This window comes from Eleutherodactylus coqui, chromosome 9 (genome assembly GCF_035609145.1).
Source record: "Eleutherodactylus coqui strain aEleCoq1 chromosome 9, aEleCoq1.hap1, whole genome shotgun sequence".
Lineage (NCBI taxonomy): Eukaryota > Metazoa > Chordata > Amphibia > Anura > Eleutherodactylidae > Eleutherodactylus > Eleutherodactylus coqui.
Window position 1 is genome coordinate 58,543,870 of NC_089845.1, and position 18,589 is coordinate 58,562,458.

The 18,589-nt window shown below is 41.4% G+C and overlaps 1 protein-coding gene across 3 annotated transcripts in view; it reads left to right on the forward strand.

The window, feature by feature from the left end:
• CARMIL1 (capping protein regulator and myosin 1 linker 1) overlaps positions 1-18,589 on the forward strand; it is a 267,172-nt gene that overhangs the window by 199,859 nt on the left and 48,724 nt on the right. For all 3 annotated transcript variants that reach the window (XM_066579442.1, XM_066579441.1, XM_066579443.1), the window contains one exon: positions 6,948-7,097. In XM_066579442.1, coding sequence (XP_066435539.1) covers positions 6,948-7,097 — 150 coding nt within the window. The remainder of the gene's footprint in view (positions 1-6,947; positions 7,098-18,589) is intronic.

Sequence of the window (18,589 nt, forward strand, 5' to 3'; positions counted from 1 at the left end):
TGTCTAGGTTTACCATTCCCTATTATAGATAGTCTATGGAATGTAATTGGAGGATACAGCTTTTATATATAGCTTTATTGTAGTTCCATGTCAGAGATGTAAAATATAAGATAATTTTGTATTTTTCTATATAAAATATGTCCCTTACCCCTACAGTTTAGGTCAAGCTTTGTATTGCATGAACAGAGCTAGATAATCTTCAGATAGCTATACCTCTTGTTCTATAAGACTCTTGGCTTTAAAATGATGCCAAAAGCATGTTGGTAGACCCAGAGCTACAACTGTTTGAAGTGGGGGCGGTAATACTTGATTTGCAACTGCCATTTCAGTGTGTGTACAGAATGGAGGGGGGGAGGACTGGCACCAGAGAAGATCTAGGATTCTCCTCCCTTTTTCCCTATTTTAAGGGAGGGGTAAAATTGAGTTTCATTCGTGTAATCATCCACTTTATCAATCAGAGAACATATTTGCTCTCTGATTGTCACATATGGGGAGGTCTTTTTATAACCCAGAAAATATTGATAGTAATTGACTTAGAGAAAGGGAAATTGATTATGAGCCCCATTGGGGATAAGAACTGAATTGAGTGTAACTCAGATCAGATATTCTGAAATGAAGGTTAAGGCAGTGCTGTGTAAGGTCTGTGGAGTAGTCAGTCCATAAGAGCCCGCTGATTGGCAGCTCTTCACTCTGCCTGCAATAAGCCTAAAATCTAATATGGCACACAGCTTGTCGTTGTTCCAATGTGGTTGGTTCAGAGCTTACAGTTGCCAAAAAGCAATGGAAATTTAGATCAAAGAATAGGAAAAGCCCTTGATCAAAGTTTCTCTATAAAGGGCTTAAAATAAAACAAATACATTTATGTCATATCCACAAGTTTCACCTTTTGGAATCTGCATAAGTGTGGAGAACATGGATTTCTTGACCCACCTGTGGAAGCTGCTGTTACCATGTTATTCAGGTGGAGAATAGAGAAGTAACTGTGTATGTCCATAGCTCCATCCATTTACTTCTATTGGAGTTGTGGAAACAGCCGAGCACTCTTCTTCATGCTCCTCATAGAAATGAATCCCACCTACTAGGCCCTGCATCCATCACATATTGTACCTACCTAGTGAACATTCCATATATGTCCAGGTTCAGATTACTGCTTTAAAAAATGGCTGCTTTCTTCCAGAAATAGCACCACCCTTGTCCATTGGCAGCCTTTGGTATTGCAACTTAATTACATTTAAATACATGGGGCTTAGCTACAATAGATGGGGATTCAAAAAGTAAAGCTGATTTATTTATACATGAATTGACATACAACAGAATGACATGAAAAGACAGAAGAACTTATCAAGTTTTTAATGCACATGTAGCTGCCATTGGGGATATAGAGATGTTGGTAGTCCAGTTCTGCCCAGACACGTCCTAGCATACCCTCTGTTATCAATTCCCCTTGCAGCAGAGATGCATTGTTTTAGGTTGTCTAGTATCACCACTTTGTTGCTTTGACTGGCTGTCGCAACAAACACATGCTCAGAGACCACACCGATTGGTCTTTGGGCAACCCTATGTGATGTCATCTGCCTGTGGACAGTGATGTCACAGAGCTCAGATGCGGCGGAAGGGGGCCGCGCCAAGAGCTAGACTTTGCATAAAGTAATAAGATATCTGTGTAGAGTCCTTTGAGGACCGCCAGGATTTTTATAGTCTATGGGTGGTCAACAAGTGGTTAAACACCTTCTAAATCTACACAGGGAAAGATATTGAGTTGTTTCTAACAACGTTGTTACATAACATAAGCTCTTCTCCAGGCATGGTACTTGTATCAGAAGAGGTGCTTCAGATAACTCAAAAAGTGCTTTGGGAATGATTAAATTATAAGAAAATCTACCTTCCCTTTAGTTATAAGCATGCAAGAAGCGAGACATTAGTGTGGGAGGCGATCGCTTTACATTACGAGCACTGAACACTCCACATAGAAAAATATTTGGAAAACTGATTTCAAATTTATGATGATTCCTAAAAACATTGTCAATAAATATCAAAGAAATCAATGTAAATTCATTCTGAATCAGTTACATTGTGATATTTGAACATTCTACTCGCCTTGTACAATATATACATTCTCTATAGAGCTGTTTCGGTTATTCTGATTTACCTATAGGCACGGTAGGTTTCGGGCGAAGGCCACCAGCTGAATCATACAGAAGTGTTTATGTTAATTAGGCACTCCCAATGCTGTTAGGAGGGGAGGAAACTCAAGACAGGTCAAGAGTAGACGGGGGCAGAGAAACATTATAGAACTACATATGAATTAAGTTGTCGCCTATTTCTTTTATGGGTGGGGCATAGTTGTCAACCGTCCATAACATTAAGGCACTTTTTTTCCAAAGTTTAAAAGATATTTGATGTGCCCATGATTTCTCTGAAACTGGAGGACCTTGTAAAGATTGTTGTGATTGTAATTAACATCTTTTTACAGTTTACAGTAATTGTTGCTAATCTGTTAATATTCGATTTCTAGCTACAGACGTATGGCTCGTATGGCTGTCTGTGGTTTTCACATAAGTTGTCTAGAAAAAATAATAAAGTCGGTTGGCAACCAGGCATAGAGCTTAATGGTCCTTTTACACTACCCAATCATTGGGCCCAAAACTTTCTCTAAACATTAATTCGCCCGGCAATCGGACCATGTAAAACACTAATTCCTTGGTGGCTGTTGGCAAGTAGTCCGCCCATTGTAAAATTAGAATGGTTGGACTATTTAGTAGCACCGCTCAATACATTGAGCAGTGGCTTACAGCACTAGCATCGGGGAACGATGGGGGAGGCAAGTATAAAACTCAGACTCAGCAGATCACGTACTTTTAGCCCATAAGCTTATCTTGGTTACAAGTAGGTGACAGATGCCTTTAAAGGTACCAGTCTGTGCTTACAGGCTCCTGAGACGTCTAATATTGATTATGATCAGTAATAAGACACAATGGAGCTTATTTAGTTTTGAATATTTGATAATTGTCTGATGCAAGTTGCACCAGAAAACCATCAAAGGCCGGGTTCACACAGGGCGGATTCCCGTCGGAAATCTCGCGGTTTGGCCACAGCAAAAACCGTGAGATTTCCGCCGGGAGAACCGAGGCGGCTTTGAAGCGGCCCGGCCGCTTGCTTTTCCGTTGCGGCTGGCGCTCCCATAGAGGAGAGCGCGGCCGCGATGAAAATAAACAAAAAAGGAAAGGTAAATAGACATGCTGCATCTTCTGAAACCGTGGCTGCGGTGGCCGCAGCCACGGTTTCAGCCGGACTTACAACAGCGGATTGGCCGTCCCGTGTGGACGAGGTTTCTGAGAAATCTCGTCCACATGGCTGGCTAATCCCGAGATTAGCGGCCGCGGGCGGATTTGCCGCGGCCAAATGCCGCTCGGCAAAGCCGCGGCAAATCCGCCCTGTGTGAACCCAGCCAAACATACCTCATACCCAAATTCCTATGTATTTTAGACATTTTAAAGCTTTTTTTTTTTTTTTCTCTGCAAATGGACATTCCTCATAGAAAAAGGGGCGTGGCATAAGTTACGCCAAATTTCAGCAAATTGCTGCAAAAATGTTGGCACAATTTTTAGAATAAACTGAGCCAACAAAGGCCCCCTGCACACGGGCGGAAATTCTGCGGCGGGATTTCCACCCCAGGACGCCTGTATAGGATTGCATTGCAAAACGCAATCCTATGCAGACAGCCGTGATTTGTCCGCGTGAAAATACACGTGGAAAACAAATTGCGACATGCTCTATTTCTGTGTGGGTCTCTCAGCGCCCCGGCTCTGTTCAGCGCATACGCCGGCTGACTGGCAGCCGGCACATCAAAGAGCCAGAGCCGTGAGAGAGGTGAGCGCCGCACTGGTCCCTGCAGGGGCTCGGGTCGGGTCCTGCTGCGAGAATTCTCGCAGTGGGATCTGACCTTGCCGTCTGCAGGCAGCCTAATGGACTTAATAAACTTAGACTGGACAGGCTCGAAATTAGACAGATTTACCATCCAGCACGAGTCTAACTTTTAGACAGTCTTAGTAAATAAGCTAAATGGGTTTGTTGTTAATACTAAATGTATTCATTCAAATATTTTTCAATCCTAGGTCCAATCAGATTAATGTGCTGACATGTGTTAAACAAAATACAAATACTATCTATACTATATTATATAAACTAATGGATAATAAAATATAGTCTTATATGATAAATAAACTTTTTCTTATTTTCATGGCACTTTCAGCTTTCTAAATCATTTAGACTTCTCCGATCCCGACTTGACATCGTCTAGTGGATGATTTCATGACTTAAATCATTGAGAGCAGTACTAAAACAGGGGGAATAAGGCTTTGTTGCTCTTGAACAAGTCATTTACAGACTCTGATGCTTTCAGACAGAAGGTCCGGTGGGAGAAGCTGCTGAGGTCTTGCTGCTTCTGTCTCCAATATAATATGTGAGCTTAGAAAAATAGCCTTTGTCTCAGTTGCCTCCACAGTCAGTATTGATATAAAAGTACATTTACAATGTAGCATTTTATCAAGCTACTTCTATTTCATATGTCTGCAAGAATCATGTTATACTATGCCATAAGGATACTGATTGATGCAGCGGAAGATCAACCTCCCACAGACAAATAAGCTGTCTATTTACTTTCCGTGCTGGACATCATAAAGGGTATCTGTTTTGGAAATATGAAGAAAAGGGAGTTAATTTAATAAATCAGCTGAGTAATAAATTATGGAAGAAGACCATGAAATGGTCTTATACCGTGTATACCTCTCCAGCCAAGTGTGACTATGAAGGCCTGTACTTCAGTTACCCTGTTTCTCTGAAAATAAGACATACCCTGAAAATAAGACCTAGCATGATTTTCCAGAATTTTTGAGGATGCAAAATGATTTTTCAGGCTTTTCGAGGATGCTTAAAATATAAGCCCTACTCCAAAATTAAGCCCTGCTAACAGTTAATTTAAAAAGTCAATTTAAATAGTGTCCAGGCAGCTAGGCATGTAAAAAAGTTACACCTTTTTGAACAAAAATTAATATGGCACTGTCTTATTTTCGGGAAAACACGGTAGATGTGTATGTAACTTGAAGTTCCTAAATCCCAATGCAAAAATCTATAACAGAACTCCCCGACTTTCAAACAATTTACAGTACTGGTATCCTCTTATAGTATGTGTTAGAGGAGTCATTAGACCACCCCTGACAGCAGCTCCCAGGTGCAGCTGCCACTGAAATTAACAATACACATTGTACCCCCTGAAATTAATTGTAATATGCACTGTGCCCCTGAAATCAATGATAATCTTGGCGCCCCTGAAATTTAATGGGGTTTTCCGCTTCTGAACTATTGATCACCTATCCTCGAGGTAGGTCATCGATTGATTGGTGGGGTCCACCGCTCAGGATACCGCCAATCAGCTGTTCGCCAGGCCACTGTCACTGTGCATGGAACCGGAGGCAGATGGCTTCATACACTTGCCAACAGCCCGAGTTGGTATTTATAGTCCTAGTTTTTCATTGTTTTTTGCAAGTTATTGAGATTCGATGAAGCCACAGCTGACGCACATTGCAATTTTGGGATTTGTATTTTAAGCATACATTCATGCAGCAAAAAAAGTGTGTGCCCTACCACAACTAATGTCACATCGAGACTTTTTATTTCTGCTATTGGTTTACTCCATATACTCTTCAGATCATGTAAGACATTTCCTGAGTACATATAAAGCTATGGCTGCTGGGGAGACATTAGGGCAACAGTGTTGGGATAATAGGAAAGTAATGCAATGAACAGATGAGAGGTTTCAATATGGCAACCAATCAGATTGTTACTTTACTTTTTTCTATTTATTTAGTCAGATGTAATTTCATTTCTTAGTATAGGTAACACAACATTGGTATATTAACCTTTCCACCAGTGCTGTGGAGTTGGAGTCTTAGTCTAAGGCAGAGTCCCATTTTGGTGAAGTCGGAGTCAGTAGAAAAAGACCAACTCTTGCTTATAATATATATATATATATATATATATATATATATGCAGAATTTGTTGCTTTTCTCAGCCTATGGAAGGGTCATCTTGTCTTCCTGTGTCTATAGCTGGTCATAAACCTTAGACCTGTCCCACCAAAACCAACAGGTTCGGGCGACGTTCGTCTAATGTGTATGGCTGCATTAAAGTCGTTTTCCAGTTGTAAAGCTATTGGTGGCCTATCTGCAGGATAGGCCATCAACAGTTGTCTGCCGGGGTTCCTGGATAGCAATCAGTTGCTCGCTGGCTCAGTGTGCTCGTGCACTAGACTGATTTATGCAGAAAGCAGCTCAGTTTCCACTACAGTGGCCAGTCTTGGTATTGCAGGCAAAGTTCCCATTAAAGTGATTTTAGTTTATAACTAGAGATGAGCGAGCATACTCGCTAAGGACAATTGCTCGATCGAGCATTGTCCTTAGTGAGTACCTCCCCTCTCGGGAGCAAAGGTTTGGGTGTCGGCGCGGGTGACAGGTGAGTTGCGGCCATGAGCAGGGTGGAGCAGGGGGGGGAGAGGGAGAGCGAGAGCTCCCCTCTGTTCCTCCCCGCTCTCCGCCACTGCTTCCTGCCCGCAGCCGAATCTTTGCTCCCAAGCCAGCAGGTAGTCGCTAAGGGCAATGCTCGCTTGAGCAATTGCCCTTAGCGAGTATGCTCGCTCATCTCTATTTATAACTAAACAACCCCTTAACCTTATGGAACTGTGAAGTTTGATGAGTGGAGTAAATGTCATTTAGCCTGGTTCTGAGGATTTTTGGTACTTAAAAGCATCCTGAAGTCCAAATGTTGTAATTTGACGTCTTAGGCAGAGCAGCTGAATTAGAGATGGTTTGGTGGTACATTTAATGTATATGTATATATTCAGTTTAATCAAGTACAATATGAGTAGCTCAATAGTTCAAATTTACATGCAGGCCGATCATCTCACTAAGAGGGGAAAGCCACTTCCTCATCAAGAATCTATGGAGATAGAGACTGTAGAGGAGAGGCCAACCAAACGTTCTGCTCCGACTGTGGAAGAACTGTCTGAGATGGAGCGTCTGGAGGACTTGGACACGTGCATGGTGAGGGACTATATTTCACATGGTTTTTCTGTTTTATTAATAGCAAATCTTATATAAACTTGTTTTGATTTGTATAACATATTAACGTTATGTTGGTATTTGGCATTTTCATGACTTTTTTGTATTTCGGCATGTTTTTTTGTATTTTAATATAAATCAGTCTATGATTTTATGTACTCAAATACATGCAAGCCATTTATTCAACATCTTGGTGCATTTACAGGTGGTCTGAAGGATCATAAAGCCCTACCAATAGTCTTCTCGTTTGTGTGAGCTGGTATATATGAGTAAAGCAATGAACGTATATGATTTACACTTGGCTTTTCTTCCGTATTCATCCATATTATGTTTGACCTTATTACATTGATGGCGGTTTTCATGTTTATTTTTGTCAAACGGCATTGGAAAAGTATTGAGGTGCTTCATTAGTTCATAGTAAGGGATTCTCTTTTGAACTATGCTTGTACATAGCCTTTAAGACAATTTGAAATGCAACGTTCTACAGGCAGTTTATCTTACTGCATTGTTTCAGTTCCTTCTTTAAGCCCCATTTACACTGGACGAATGTCGGGCAAACAATGCCCAGCACTCATACCTGTGTTTCCGCTCTCCTGCATGGGAGCTAGCACAGCTGGCTCGCACACGGAGCGGCCAGCAGGGGGCGGGGCAGTGCAGGAGATTTCTCTCCTCTTGCTCCCCCACAACTCTCCATTGAGATACACAGCGACCGTTCGCTATTGAACGGTGGCTGTTTAAACTTAAACATGTGAATGGAGAGGAGCCGGAGAGCGAGAGGAGAGAAATCTCCTGCACTGCCTCGCCCCCTGCTGGCCGCTCCGTGTGTGAGCCAGCTGTGCTAGCTCCCTGCTGAAGCGCAGGAGCGTAGAGACACAGGGACGAGTGTCGGGCATCGTTAATCATCTTACAGACAGGGATTGATCTTTTCCTGACTTTAAGCTTGTTGGAGGCTCCTGAGAAAAAACTTTGGTGGTTCTCCCCATCCCACCTAATCGAAACCAAATACAAGAAAAGTGGTCAGGCATGCATGTGGCCCTCTAGAGTAAAGTATATGGGAGTTATGGAGGCAGCCAAGCCAGCAATTTCCTTAGACTTCAAAACAAAAAGGGTCCTTTGCCTATTCCCAAGATCTTGGATGCCCTGGTTTACATGCCCCATGTGCACTTTCTACAAACTGGCTATGACTATGATATTAGTTAGGATTGTGCTTGAGCCAAGAAATAAGGTGAATATGAAATTATCTATCCATCCATCCATCCATCTATCCACCTATCCATCTATCCATCCATCCATCCATCCATCCATCTATATATCCATCTATCCACCTATCCATCCATCTATATATCCATCTATATATCCATCTATCCATCCATCCATCCATCTATATATCCATCTATCCATCTATATATCCATCCATCCATCCATCCATCCATCCAATGTATTAAGCACCTTAAAAACGATTCTTCTACGTATTCATTTCCATTCTCATACACTATAGCATCGTTACTATAGAATCTTTTGTCTGATTTTCTCATTTTACTTTATTATGCAGGACCAGGCATAATCCACTTTAATGATGTCATACATGCTCTATGTAGTGCAAGTGGGAGAAATCTGTATCTAGAGCAAATGTCTCTAACTTGCATTACATAAACAGCCCATAGATTATATTATTAGACATCTTGTGCAAGTAAAATACATTTTATTTCCTTGCAATTACCCTTCTTGGTGTTCAGATTGTTCCTGCTGGAAATTTAGGGTTGATTTTGCCAATAAAAGTGTATATCCCAACTGCACTGCATAATGTCATTCCCTAATGTCTATGCCCTGGTACAAAAATGACAATGTATCATTCAAAGAAGGGTGCACTAATGGGCTTTTAAGGCATGAGATACAAATGAAGTAAATACAATGGTACAATGACAATTCCTTCTGGTATTGCACTGTTTTTCTCCTGCAGCAGTTTCCATAGAAGTAGGAATCGCTTTAAAATGTTTTTCAAATAGTGAAGTGCCTATGCCAGTTGAATGATGTTGATGTAAAATGCTGTGGAGGGACCTGATGCCCGCAACTAGGTGAACTACAAGCTTTCATCATTTTTGAGATGCATTACACTGCATCGTGTTGCTCTGGAGTGAATAAACCTATGTACATAAATAGGATTTACGGATCTATAGAGTGGTTTGTTCGTTTTTGTGTTTTTTTTCCCCCTCTTCCAACCTCTTTAGACCATATGCAGTGCTCAATAAACAACTCTATTTTACTGAAAATGTATGTTGCTAGAATGATATTTAAAGACTGCCTTTAACCCTTTCCAATCCACTGTCTGACGTCTGAAGACTTTCTGTTTGAAGGCTGTACAGCTCCGATGTCGGAAGACATCCGGCAGGGTATTCTTACTGTATATTACTGGCCGCTCTGATATCGGGGGCCTCTCCAGCATGTCCCATACCACAGTACTGGCTCTAGCCAGCAGACGGCGCCATTGTATAATGGCAGAAAGAGAGAGCCCCCTAGGAAACACTGCAATCCAAAATTGGATTGCAAAGGGTTAATAGCTCTTGCACATGGATTCCATTTTTAAAACCTTTAAATAAATGGCCATTAGTCGGAAGATCTACGCATGTAGCAGAGGTTTTATTTCTTCGCTTATTGTGCTTTTAGTTTTTCATAGGATTGCAGTAAAACCAAGTAAACTATTAAAATGAAGTGAATTATCCTAGTATAAAATTGCAATACTCTAGGTAGTTCATTGTGTTTTCCTGTGGCCTCCCTCCATGTTTTATCAGTGAAGGTCCAATTAGTTGCAACTTGCAACAACACAATTAATGGACGGTGCACCAGTCTGTTATGGACTGTAGCACTCCAGCGAGCATTGCACCCCCTTCATTCTGCTGATCGCTGTAGGGTCCTGGGGCGTGACGGACCTTCTAAGTGACAAATTTAGTTGGCTTTCTATATTTATGCTAATATGTCTAACAGATTTTGCATATCATTACAAATTCTCATGTGGTGGATTCCTGTGTGTTGATGATATTCATTATTATTTTTCATGATTAGGCAGCAAGTCACAGTAAATGCACCAAACTTTAAAAAACTTTTTAGTTTTTGTAGTAAATACTTAATGTTACAGTTAGCAACTTTTTGTGTGTCCTGCGGTCCGTTCCCATAATGTCTCCAGGCAAGCATAGCTGCTAAAAGCATAAAAAAGGTGCCAAACTCTATCACTTTCCATCTAGATGAATATACTGTATCAGACAAGGATTTGATTTCCAGTTGACATGCTTGCTTTATTTTAGAGATATTTGTTTTATATTATTTAATAGATTAAGAGAAATGTAACATTTTTAATGGCACCATGTGTGCATTTACAGGGCAGGGTCATCGCTCAAACGTTGAGCGATCACTTTGCGCTTCGAGCAAGGTATGCAGAACACAAGCGGGGCCGCTTGTCCTCTGCATCCAGCTGTTCTCTGCTCAGAGCGCTTAGCTGGTATACCAGCTGAGCGCTCCGAGCGGGGTATGCAGAAGACAGCCGGACCGGTTTAGAATCGTTGTGTCTAAATCAGCCTTTAGGAGAAAGACCAGACTTGAGCTTCACAGTGATCACATCCGGTCTACCAGAACGTTCAACATTGTAGATGATGCTTTCTGATATTGCATTGCAACAATTTAATCTACTAGTGTATTATGGTTCAAGGTCATGATCCATTCATATCCCAGTATGCTTTACAACAGAAATTAATTTACAAAGTCATTCAAAAGTCAGTAAACCTTTTTGAAAAATCCATATTTCAGTGAATAATTAATGTATGGTAACGGAATATGCATAGACACGCCTGATATAATGTCAGGTTTTATCTAAGGCCGAGAATTAGTTCAAATTATGTCCACCAGATGTTCCTGCATCCGCACTGACATTTGGTACGAAGCAAGAGGTTCTGTAGAGGATCTGCCAAGAGCAGGAGGGCCACAAAATATAAGCCCTACCCCGAAAATAACTTTAGCTACACTACATGGGGATAAAAAGCAATACTCACCTAGCAGGCGCCGCCCGGGTCCCTCCACTGGTCTCCAGCACTCCAGCAGGCTTCCGTGTAGTCCTCAGTGCTGACAGCGCATCAGTTGCTGGTAACAGAGCTTGAATACCCTGCCTCCAGCGAGCAGCAAGTGATTGCTCTGATTAGCTAAGGCAGCCCTCGTGAACCAATCAGAGCCAGTGTTTAATGAACCAATTACGGCCTAGGTGTGTAATGGTGACATGTATTTCCTCTATCCATGTGCATAACCTTACATTTATCAGTATTAAACCTTATGTGCCACTTTTTTGCCCAATCCTCCAACTTAGGCCGAATGCCCACAGACGGATTATCGCTGTGGAATTTGTGGTCAGATACCCACCGCAAATTCCTCAGCAATGTCCGTCCATAGACATGCTGTATTAAATGATTCTCTCCTGCCCACGAGCGGAAATTAACTGTGATTTTCCGCTCACGGGGGAGAACCACAGCATGTTCTATTTTGCAGTCAATGGAAGCCGTCGGTTCCACGATGCTTCAGCAGTGAGCACCCCGCGTCACAGCCCAGCTCCGGCAAATCATGCGCCGGCTTGCTGGCCGAGGCACTCCCGGCGGATCCGGACAGGTGAGTACAGGGTCTGTGGGGGGCGCTGCGATATTTCGCAGTCGGAATCTGACCCAGACATGGGCATGAGGCCTTATCGAGATCTATTTGCAACCGCACTCTGTCCTAGTGCGTTAATTACTCTTTATAAAATATTGTTATTTTACTGTGCAATTTCGTCTACCGGGTCATTAATATATTAAAAAGAATAAGGCCCAATACTGACCCCTGTGGTATTCTACTGGTTACAGAGACCCAATCAGAGTATGTACCATTAATAACCCCCCTCTGCTTTCTATCACTGAGCCAGTTACTTACCCACTTACACACATTCTCACCCAGACCAAGCATTCTCATTTTATATACCAACCTTTTATGTGGCACAGTATCAAAGGCTTTGGAAAAGTCAAAATATACAAGATCCAGTGACTCTCCCAGGTCTAATCTACAGCTTACCTCCTTGTAGAAGCAGATCAGATTGGTTTGACGGAAGTGGCCACTCATAAACCTATGCTGATATGGAGTTATACAGCTATTTCCTGGCCTATAGTTTCTGGACTCTCTTTTGGACCCCTTTTTGTATATTGGCACAACATCGGCTATGCGCTAATCCAGTGAAACAGACCCCGTCACTATAGAGTTGTTAAATATAGGAACCAATGGTTTGTCTATCACATTACTAAATTCTAATTGAACCCGGGGATTATGCGATCAGGATCCGGTGATTTTGTCTTTTTTTTTCATCTTTTGTAGATGGCTCTGCACTTCTTTCTGGGTTAAACTGGTGACGTTTAGTGGAGAGTTTACTTTATCACTCGGCATCTCATCTGAGACTTCTTTTTCCCTTGTGAATACACGGGAGAAAAAACACTATTTAAGGCAGGTTTCACACGGGCTACAAAATCACACGATTTTGTAGCAATGCGACATCACTACAAACTGCATGTATGTTAAGCCCATGCTTTCCAATGAGTTCTTGCACATGAGCAATGTTTTGTAGGCTGCTACATTGTGAGACTACAGAATCGCGGCAAGCTTTATACAGCCGTGAATTGCTTTGTTTTGTTGGGCTACAAAAACAGTATGATGCCTGCTTGTTTATTGCATCGCATAGCACAAAAGCTTTTTTCATGCGATGCGATTTTAACGTTAAAAAGTCCTATTAACTTTCTCACTATAGAATCGCAGGTAGCAGCGACGCGGTGCTACGTTTTTCTCATGAAAAAAGCATCATTGACGCTACAAAATCGTGTGTAAATAGCAGCGATATCACAGTGATTTTGTAGCAGTGATATCACTGTCGCCCATGTGAAAGAGGCCTTATACATTTGCTTTATCCTCATCAACCCCTACAATTTTTCCTACATTGTTTATTAAAGGGCCAATACTTTCAGTATTAATCTTTTTACTATTTATATAATTGAAGAACAGTTTAGGGTTAATTTTTTTGCAACGAGTTTCTCTGTCTCCACTTTTGCTGCTTTTATCTGCTTTTTGCATAAGTTTTTTTTTTTTTTCTTTATAGGTTTTTAGTGGTAAAAGAGCACATAAAAAGGCACAGACATAGTGTGATTAATTTTTACTTCAAACTATGTAGAACAGGATGAGTAGAGAAGTCAATACTTAATTGGTCCACTGATAAGGATCTGAAAACTTTATTGTGTCTAAGTTGGTGTTTGGGGGTCATCAGGCCTGTGTGTTATCTCTGCTCCAGATTTCCCAGATTGTCCACTCTGCCATGATACTTTTTGAAATATTTGGGCCTGTATCAAAGATGGTCTTAAACCTGAACTTCCAAATTCTTCTATGATGTTGAGATTTGAAGTTGCCCTTTAATATGATAATCTACATTTGTTCTATGTTGTGTCCTTTGCAGCCAAAATGCTCGGCCACAGGTAATTCGGTCTTTCTGTGATTAATTGTGTGGCGGTGAGATCTCATCCTCGCTTTCAGTTTTTGTCCCGTTTCTCCAACATAAAGCCCCCCAACAGGACATTTACTGCACAGGATCAGGTACACAACATCTGACGTGAAGCATGTGATTGTTCCAGGGATCTTCTAGTCCTGCTGTGTGTTGGGGATTTGTATCCTGTCCGTGGTCAGTATATGTCAGCAGGGCTTGCAGCTCCTTACATCACAGTGAGAAGTTCCTTTTTGTGTCTCTGAAGGCAATCCATTCCTCATCATAACATTCCTCAAATTTGGAGCTTGACATAAGAGGGGAGGGTCCAGGAATGTGGTCTTCAGACGGTCATCCTTGTGCAGGGTATGATGGAGTGTTCTTGCAGTCTTCCTTAGTACCTCTAGCTGCGGATTGTAGGTCACTACTAGAGGTACTTAACCATTTTCTTCCTTTTCTCTGTATTGGAGTAGTTTCCCTCTGGGTATATTAGTGGCTTTGGTGATCTGATCATTATTTGAGGTGGGATGGTAGCTCTGATTTAAAAATGTCCTTATAAATGTTCATCCCTGTCTGTTGGACTGGGGATCAAGTTGTATCTCATAGCGTGACTGAAAGCAATGGACTTTTTAATGTCTTTGGGGTGGAGACTGTCCAATCTGAGGTGTGTGGCCAGATCAGTTGGTTTTTGGTATAGGTATGACAGTATTGAGCTATTTAAAATTTTTATGGTGGTGTCCAAAAAATAGATTTCTGTGTCTGAGTAGCTCAGTATCAGGTTTATGGTGGGGGGAAATGTATTGAATCTCATGACATGTTATTAGGTCTTGTTCAGAGCCGGTCCAGATGATTAGAATATCATAAATGTAGCGAAAGTAAACAAATGGTTTGAGGGAGCAGGAGGCCAAAAAGTCGCTCTCTGGTTTTGTCATGAAAAGGTTGACTTATTGCGGCACCATTTTACTGCCCATGGTGGTTCCATTGAGTTGAAGATAGATCTTTGCCAAAAGAGAAATAGTTGTGCTTGAGGATAAATCATGTGAGTTGCAGCATAGATTCAGAGGCAACCCCATTATTCGGCCTTACATACTATGTTACTATATTAGTGTCAAGGTGCACCTGACGTGCCTTTAGTCCATTATCGCGTGGGATGTTGGAATATAAGGATTCTGCATCCATGGTGGCCAGAATGGCGCCATCAAAGAGTGGACCTATGGTAGACCGTTTGTTCAGTAGGTCCATGTAACATGGTTAACTTTGTTTCTCTTGCTGAGAACAATTACATTTTGCTCTACTGGCTAACACCGTACCAATAGTTTTTTTTCTTTTTACAGTAATTCCTTTACAACAAGCAAGCTCTATATTCCCACAGGGCATATATCCTATTGGTCCATAGTATTTGAATAAAGCATTTGACAGGGCTATGATATGTGAGCTCTTGTATAATTGGTGTTCTTATTATTTCTGTGTGTCTGAGGATTCTCATTCATATCTATGAAAAATGAATATTTTGAAGTTCTTCTGCATAAGCTGCTCAGGCACATACTGTTATCATACACAGCTCACAATAGGGGACTATGAGGGGCCTATCCCCCAGCTCTCCTGATTCATGAAAAAGCTATCATAGCGCCAGTGGCATAGCCTCTAGGCTCATGTGCTTATACACTTCATTAAGCTGTCAGATTAGCGATTCCCTTGGCGCACATGCCATTGAGAAGATGGCTCACAACAAATGCATCACATTCTTAATCCTTAGGGACAAAGAGGCAAAGTTTAATGTGGAATGACAAGAGAACCATATAAACCTCTATGATATGATAGAAGTGGCCGTGAAGGGTTCTGTAGTAGTCAAATATGTAGTCACGCTGCAGGACGATACATTGAAGTGACTGGCATTTACTGGCTATAAAACTCCATTTTTGTACAATAATGATGAATAATGAAGAACTATACTATATTCCCAAAAGTCAGGCCAAGCACTACAAACTAAAATTTTGCAGTATACTTTCATTTTTGTGTACTTATAGACTTGGCAGAGGCACTCCCAAAGTGAAGTGGTAGTTTTAGGCTGCTTTCACATCTGCGGCGGGGATTCGATTTTTCTGCTTGGTTCGGGGAGCAGGAAAGGGGAATCCCCTAGCTGAACAGCTCCATGATATGACTGAACCGAATAGCAACGAATGGACCCCGTTGAATGGAATTGTACCGGGAAAAAAAGTACTGAGGTTCCAACCCAGATGTGAAGGTAGCCTAATTACTATATGAGAGCTCAAGCACACTTCTGCATTAGGCCTTGTTCACTCGCCGTAATTTTGCCATAGATCCCCATACTCAAATCGTGCCTTTTTAGTATTCTATGAAATGCTGTAGAAATATATGCTGTAATTCAGACAGCTTGCATATTTCCTTATGTGGGTTTTGAAATCTATGTTGTGGAAATTAAGAATTTACATGTCAATTCCTGAATGGCGCTAAATCCTTGTGCTGATCCACATGAAGATCTGCGGCAGACACTGGAGGCTCAGGCTCCGATTTCTGCAAAGGAGAAGTGTGAGATCTGCTTTGGAAAAATTTGACTTGGGAGAAGGACGAATTTACAGCTCCATTTTTTTACAAAGCCATAGTGATATATTAGAGGTGCATGAGCCCCCTACAGTATAGGGGGCTTCGTATACTTCTGATTTCGAATGGAGGCATACACAGGTTTTTATTTTCAGTTACGTGTGGCTGACGGCTATCTTTCCCTCCCCTCTTTCTTACACATGCTTGCCCATCTCTTGAGGGAGCGTCAGGAGTTCTCGATACACATTAGATGATTGTCCGATACCATCGGGATCAGTCACTATACATCTAATGGTATGCCAACTCACGACTGCAGATGGCGACCAAAATGGTTGCCAGTATGCCCAAAAATTTGCAAATGACCACAATAATTCATAGCTTTGTCACCATTTGTGACTAGCACCGCCTTCACCTTCACACTATAACACAGTGCAAGCTGTGGTTCTTATTGCTACCATTTGTGCATGCAGATGACTTCTTGATCACTTTTTATTCCATTTTCATTGCCCAAAAAAGCACAATTCTAGCATTATGTATTTTTGTTTTGACAGCATGCACCATGTACGATAAATAATGCAATACCTTGATAGTTTGGACTTTTTTCTTACATGACGATGACAATTTTATGTCAATTTTTAGGTTTTGTTCGATCATTTTGTGGTAAAAATGGCATGGGTGCAGTGAATTTTTAATTTTCAATTTTTTTATATTTTATTTCACTTACGGTTTACATTATTTTTTAACCCCCTTTTGAGGACTTGAACTTATTATTTTTTGATCGCTTTTACAATTTAGTGCAATACTGCAGTGCAGCAGGGCTGGACATCGTCATCAGTGGTCAGGACAGGAAATATAATAGAAGTCTTCACTCCCACTGAAATCAATGGAAGGGTTTCCTCCTCAATGCGGTCTGATGATGACATCGGTGGACTCTGATGATCAACTATTGATGATCTATCCGAAGAATAGTTTGACAATAGCAAAAAGCCCATAAAACCCCTTTAAGCCCTGACATAGGCAGGACTTGATTTAACTTAATACATGGCTGTGCTAGGAGCCTTCACTAGGCCCATGGCAGCCATCAGCACTCCTCAATCGCATCATAGGAGGGAGGGCCAATGGTGAGTCTGATGTTGAACACCTTTCTTCCGGCTGACCGTTTACATGCCCCACTGTAAGGATTAACTGCGCATGTAAGATGTCGAACCGCCTCAATTAGAGCTAGTTCTGACCGTGGCTGTTTGCAGTGGGTATCAGCTCTCAAAAGCAGTTGGCACACACCAGGTGTGAATCGGGGCTCAACTCCCAGTTCTGCTTCATAGCGACCCCTTACCTCTGTGACGTATTTATACATCACAAATGGAGAAGTGGTTAATTAGTATTTAAGTTCAAAATTAAGTATAAGAAACAGAAAATGAGAAATCAGAAAGAGCGGAGAGATGCAGGCACTGGCGACTAAACAATTGAATTGGCTCATAAATGTTTCCAAACATAATTTTTTGAGTCTTGAGCCCTGTAGTTTGGGCCTAGTACTTCATAGCCTCTTCTCAGAAGACCACATCAAAATAGAGTACCTAAGCAGCAAGTACAACTTTACTGGGTGAAGGGTAATAGTTTTCTGATATTAGGGTTGGCCAGAACTGATATTTACTGATAGTGACCACATGCAGTACAGCTGTATTTGCTGATCAGCCTTGGAATTTGATTTTCCTTGACCTGAGATTGAAGGAGGGAGCATAGTAGAAATATACTACAGCCTGAAGATTGCTCCAATGCTGGGACATGAGAACAGGAGAGACATAGTGACCGGGACACAGCAGAGAAGCTTATGGAAGCGGGCTGCGATATAACATGTCTGCTGCTGATAATGTCGGCTGCTCTAAGCTTCTTATCAGGTGGGTAGAAGCCAAGGTAGTAAGGAGAGTCAGTGGATGGAGAAGAGCGGAAGCTAACGTGTTATTACTCTATGACTATTTAGACCCATTCGCTGTAGCTTTTTTTTTGCTATGTGTTTCTCATATTTTTGTGCCTTCCTCTAGACCACTGACTAATAATGCAGAGCTTTAGAAGAATAATAGATGGAGACTAGCATAAAGGGAATAAGTCTGAAACAGAAAATTTGGGGATTTACCAGTGTGTGATTGGATGATGAAAGTTATTTCACCTGGTTTTTTAGTAGCTTAAAAAATACATCTGTATTAAAAAATACACCCATTGGAATGCAAACATCTTCAAGTGAAAGTTTCAGAAGAAATGATTATTTAGAAGAAAATAATCATTAATCAACATGACCTCTTTCAGACACTTCCTGATGGCAAATCTTGAGCACAATAGGCCAGGATATGGGTCTAAATGCAACCAAGGAGGCTATGGTGTACAGTATATAATA